This window comes from Triticum urartu, chromosome 5A, assembly GCF_056163025.1.
Source record: "Triticum urartu cultivar PI428250 chromosome 5A, HENAU_Tu73, whole genome shotgun sequence".
Taxonomy (NCBI): Eukaryota; Viridiplantae; Streptophyta; class Magnoliopsida; order Poales; family Poaceae; genus Triticum; species Triticum urartu.
This window is the reverse complement of record NC_141877.1, coordinates 564,550,181-564,555,220: the sequence shown is the minus strand read 5'-3', so window position 1 is coordinate 564,555,220 and position 5,040 is coordinate 564,550,181. Positions and strand designations below refer to the sequence as shown.

At 43.9% G+C, this 5,040-nt stretch overlaps 1 protein-coding gene across 1 annotated transcript; it reads left to right on the top strand.

Annotated features, from left to right (window-relative positions):
* The first annotated feature begins 424 nt into the window (after positions 1 to 424).
* On the top strand, positions 425 to 4,664 carry TRM82 (Transducin/WD40 repeat-like superfamily protein). Its single transcript, XM_048675806.2, has 10 exons — positions 425 to 704; positions 1,031 to 1,195; positions 1,478 to 1,658; positions 1,841 to 1,897; positions 1,983 to 2,053; positions 2,228 to 2,303; positions 2,395 to 2,454; positions 2,547 to 2,644; positions 2,728 to 2,788; positions 4,003 to 4,664. The coding sequence occupies exons 1-10, from the start codon at positions 571 to 573 to the stop codon at positions 4,396 to 4,398; spliced, it is 1,299 nt and encodes a 432-aa protein (XP_048531763.1). The 5' UTR covers positions 425 to 570; the 3' UTR covers positions 4,399 to 4,664.
* Positions 4,665 to 5,040: the final 376 nt, after the last annotated feature.

Sequence of the window (5,040 nt, the reverse complement as noted above, 5' to 3'; positions counted from 1 at the left end):
TGTGCCTCTCGTGAAAGAAAAAAAACATATTTTTTTGCGCAAAAAGATTGTTTTTTTAAAGCTAAGGAAGAAGGTGGAAAACCAAAATGTAAAAAACCCGAAAGAACTTTAAAAGCCAAAAAGCGTGCGTTAAAATAAAGAAAACAAAATCCGAACAGAGCGCCCCGAGCGCAACACGTGACGGCGGCTGAGAGCGCGTCAAGTGACGCTGATCATGATGAGGCTTCCAAAGAAACGTTCGTCAACTAGTTGCTCTCGTCAACTCGCATTCAACCAAGCATGCCCAAGATTCTCCACTAGGCCTTGCCTGTCATTGGTGAGGCCCAGTAAATTATGGGCTCTGGGCTCAATCAACACCCCGAGGTTCAACATCTTCAATCCACACAGTCTCTAACGTTTCCCTCAGAAAAAGAAAAATAGAACTCCTACTTGACACTGGCCACCAGGTCCCACGAAGAGCCAGCCATAAACCCTAGCAATTTCCCCACTCCCGAGCTCCCTCCCCGCCTCCCGCCCCTCGCGCTCGATTCGAACCCGACAGCAAATCCACGCTCGCCGCTGCTTGCCGCCATGGAGGACGCCGCGGTCGAGGAGGCGGAGGTGAGCGGCGCCGGCGAGTTCGCGCCGGCGCTCGTCGCCGCCCACCCGCTCGGCCACTCCGTCGCCGTCGCCGTCGGGCCCGAGCTCCGCGTGTTCGATCTCAAGTAAGGATTGCTCTCTTCGCCTCCGGTGCGTCTTCCTGCATAATCTCGGGTCCTGTGTAGTGAAGTTCGTGTTTCGACTACAGTATCGCTAGATTTTGGTGGAGATTGGGGGTAGAGCCGAGCTAGGTGCTTATCTTGTACCGACAGTAGTTTGGTTTCATATGTCTTTTAGATGTGTAAAACGTTGCAGCTGTCTTCTTTTATAAAAGCTCAGGTGCTTGGTTTTGTACTATCTAATACATATACTTATTTCTCACTGTAAAGTTTTATTTTAATGCAATTTGCTTGATGAGCAATGCGAATGATGATTTGTTTTGTGCATCCAGCGGCGGCTGTGCAGTTTCATTGTCAGATGATTCTGGTGGTTGTTCTCATTCGGATGCTATTAGAGCAATTTCGTTTAGTGCTGATGGCGCCCTGTTCGCATCTGCCGGTGATGATAAGCTTGTGAAGATCTGGAAGACTGACTCATGGCGCTGCATCCAGACTATGTGAGTGCTGCTTTTCTTCCAATCTTTCTAACATGATGAAGGCACCAAAATAGTGGACTTGTAATTTTGCATGTATTCAGTCTATAAGTGTCGCTTTGTTATGTGGTGTATGAGAACCCTCTCCTTATCTTCGATTAGCAGCCTATTATTTTGTTTGTATTCAGTCGATAATTGCAATGAACTTGGTGTTTAAGAGTGCATATGTTTATTGTTGTGTTGTTAACACTACTAAATCTGTCGAGCATACATATGATTTATTTTGCAATACTTTCGTTTCTGCAGAACTTCTGAAAAGAGGGTTAGCGCAGTTGCTATTAGCAAAGATGGCCTGTATGTGACATTTGCAGATAAATTTGGTGTCATTTGGTTAGTTACGGTGGGGGAACATGGCGAAGGGCAGGTGTCATCTGATAACAAACCTGTCTCAATTTATGGTCACTACTGCAGTATTATTACTAGCATGGTATGGATAAAATTTTACCTTATGCACCACGTGGATTTATTTGTGCCTCCTATATATTAATTAGTAAGCCTGTTGACAAATCAAGTGTAGTATGTCGGACTGTCACTGTCACAGTTCAGTGTTTTTTTCTGTTCATGTCGAATATAACCTTGCTTACTTATTTCATTTATTTGTGAACGTAGAAATTCTCACCAGATGGACGGTTCATTGCCACTGCTGACCGGGACTTCAAAATCCGAGTATGGAACTTCTGTACTTCACAGTAATTGCCTGGTGGAGCATAATTCTGAGTTATTCATCTTACTCATGTAATTATTTTTGTAGGTTACATCATTCCCAAAGGATCCTGTAAAAGGGGCTCCCCAAATACAGAGCTTTTGCCTTGGACATACAGAGTATGTTCAGTTCACTTTGTCATCTTTTTGTTCATGTTTTACAATTCATTTTCCTACTATATATACATGACTTTGAATTTTTGTTGATCATGATCCCAGTTGCTGTAGTTTCACAGCTAAATGTTGCAACATTGTGGTTAATGTATTTGATAATTGAGGTGACTACCCATGCAGATTTGTTTCTTCCATTGCCTTCACAAGCCTTTCAGGAGGATCAAGCTTTCTATTATCTGGAGGCGGTGATTCTACTGTGTGTACATATTCAGTTTAGAATCTGGCATGTTGTCGCTATAAACTTAGCTAAAATTTCTCATGATGTTGTTCCCTTTTATCTGTTTAAGGTTCGGTTATGGGACTACATAAATGGCTGCCTCCTTGATACATATGAAGTCAAAGACAAGGTAAAAGCTGGAAAATATTGTCTCAAGCTTTATGTCTGTTCACAAAATTACAAGTTTTTCTGTAGCTAATTAGTTCTTAAAACTACTTGCAGGTGGGAGAACAGTCAGATGAAACTGAAGATAGCAATCTAGCCATTGCAGACTTGTGTGTGACAAATGATGACTCACTGGTTGCTGTAGCTATTCAAAGGTAAGATTGAGTGACGGTTGTCTGTTCAACATGTAATGAAGTTTATTTCGTCAGTAACTTGGGGCTCTTTTTAAGCACTGCAGTTTGAATGGCATAATGCTCTTAGCATGTGATCTCATAGCAAAGAAGTTATCTTTTCTAAAGGTACATCTCTCTTCTTCTTCTTCTTCTTTTTTATATTAAAAGGTACATCTCTTTGGCAAGCAATTTTCATGTTTTTCTGGGCAACTTTATCGAGAATGTTTTTCATGGCAACTGATTCAGATACAAGAACAACAACAGAATCTTGTTTTAAAATGATATTTCTAGTAGTTAGTCTTATGCTGATCAATAGCTCGGTGTTGATTTCTTGAATGCTAAATGCCTACCCCATTCACTTGCCAGGCCTTGGTTCCAGAAAAGGTTTTCATACCCGTTTAGGCCTTGTTCGGTTGGTGGATTTGAAGGGGATTGGCAGGGATTTAGGGGGATTAAATTCCCTACAGGCCAAAATCCCCTCCAATCCTTTCCAATCCCCTTGGGAGGAGGATTAACCGAACAAGGCTTTAGTGTCTTGGAGGTAATAGCCTGTAGCTAGTTATATCATACAGTACTTATTTCACTAGCTACGAAGCCTAGCACATGCCTTAGCAGTTAAAATAACTGATACAAGTACTCCCTCCGTAAAGAAATATAGGACTGTTTAGATCACTAAAGTAGTGATCTAAATGCTCTTATATTTCTTTACAGAGGGAGTATGTGATAAGCCTGAGCTCGTTCTGTTAACTACTGTACTGAGGGCCAGGACGTGACAGCAGAGGGATGTACTTCTTTTGTCTTTGGTGTTGCCTGCTAGTGAAACATTCAGTCAAATCCCTTAAATAGACTGTATCCTAAGGCCTAACAATCTTGTATAACACTTTTAACTAAAAGGGTTACGTGATATGGCTAACAATCCATCAGTTGGGCTGGTTGCTATGGCTATTGCTAGTTCCTCTGCCCCACCTGACCAATAGACTGTATGTTGCAGTTTGTTAGTGAATCTAGTTAAGAATGATCTGGGGCAGTTTTACCAGGCTTGCTAATTAGTAACTAGTCAGATAAATTGGAAGATTTGATGGTTAATACATATCTCTTGTCATCTTGATGCATCCTCGATCTGCTTACTGGTAATTTTGGGTGTGTGCATCCTCCACGTGTCAACAAGCTCTTGGCATCATCATGTTATTGCAAAGGCGAGCTGTGTTTTGGTTGTGTGCACTGCCCGTTTTTGTTGTGTTGACTTGCAATCTAATAATCTCTTGTCTGCAGAGTTGCTTACAAATCATCCACCTAGTTCATACGATGTTAACAAACTTATGCCTTATGTCCGCTTGCAGGTGATTACAATGGAAAAGAGCTACATTCCCACTAGCCTAGCCTACAGCTCCTCGGCAGATCTTCTGTGGACTGTCATGGGCGCATCAAACATGCCTAACCAGGCTGCCTCCCAGTTATTAACCCGTGTCAGAATCATCCTCCGGTTCCAAAAAGAATTATCAGCCTCGGCTGACCACGACCCTGCAATCCTGGAGGACAGCGAAGTACCACATGGCGAGAAGCTTCTGCTGGCGCTGCAGGGAAGCCTTGACGCCTCAAAGCAGGAGGAGGTGTTGGCCGCGGTGCTTGCCGCCCTCAGAGTCTCGATGCACAAGATGCTGGTGAAGAAGAACTACTCAGAGGAGAGGCGGGAGCAGCGGAAGAGGGGCAGGAACGATAAGAAGATCAAGAAGTAGCCCTGCTTGGCCTGCAAACACCACCAGATCGCTGCGTTGTGTACCATGAGAAGCCGAGAGTAAAAGAAAGAAATGTACCGACAAATTCTGAGAATAGGTTCAGCGAGCATTTTTTTCTCGCGAGTTGTAATACATAGCCGGGCGGCTGGTTACTCAAACTGTTTCAGTCGAAATCGCACGTTGTTTGTTATGTTGCAGTCCTTGATTGTCACGAGCTGTGACTTGGAAGTTGGAATGTTAGCTTGGTATACACAAATTTGAGTCGATGTGCACCAGGTGGTGTGAATCGTGTTCGATTTATCGCTGTTCCAAGGTAGCTGCACGCACCATTATTCGTTTGGTAATTGGTAATCACTGTCAGACGAGTTCGTCTTGAATCATGCTATACGGACGACAACAGACGGACGATTCATGCACGACGATGTAAATCCAGCCGCACATGTAGTCGACTTAAAGGGCAACAGCCGCTCGATTTCATGGTCGTGCGAAAATCGGTTGCACTTGTCGTCTGTGGAGCAGTTCCGGTTCGTCTTTGGGGGGAATTGCCGCAGCTCTAAACTGCGTCCTCCCTGATTGCTTTGCCGTCGCGATCTCGACAGATGGAGGGCGTGCGAGGGTACCTACCGGGCCCCGGCCGCTGTC

What these genes read in the sequence shown, in the direction of transcription:
- TRM82 (XM_048675806.2), top strand. Translation starts at nt 571, where the DNA reads ATGGAGGACGCCGCGGTCGAGGAGGCGGAGGTGAGCGGCGCCGGCGAG. An exon ending in CTCCGCGTGTTCGATCTCAA is followed by an intron (nt 705 to 1,030) that starts GTAAGGATTGCT and finishes TTGTGCATCCAG; the next exon opens with CGGCGGCTGTGCAGTTTCAT. An exon ending in ACCGGGACTTCAAAATCCGA is followed by an intron (nt 1,898 to 1,982) that starts GTATGGAACTTC and finishes TTATTTTTGTAG; the next exon opens with GTTACATCATTCCCAAAGGA.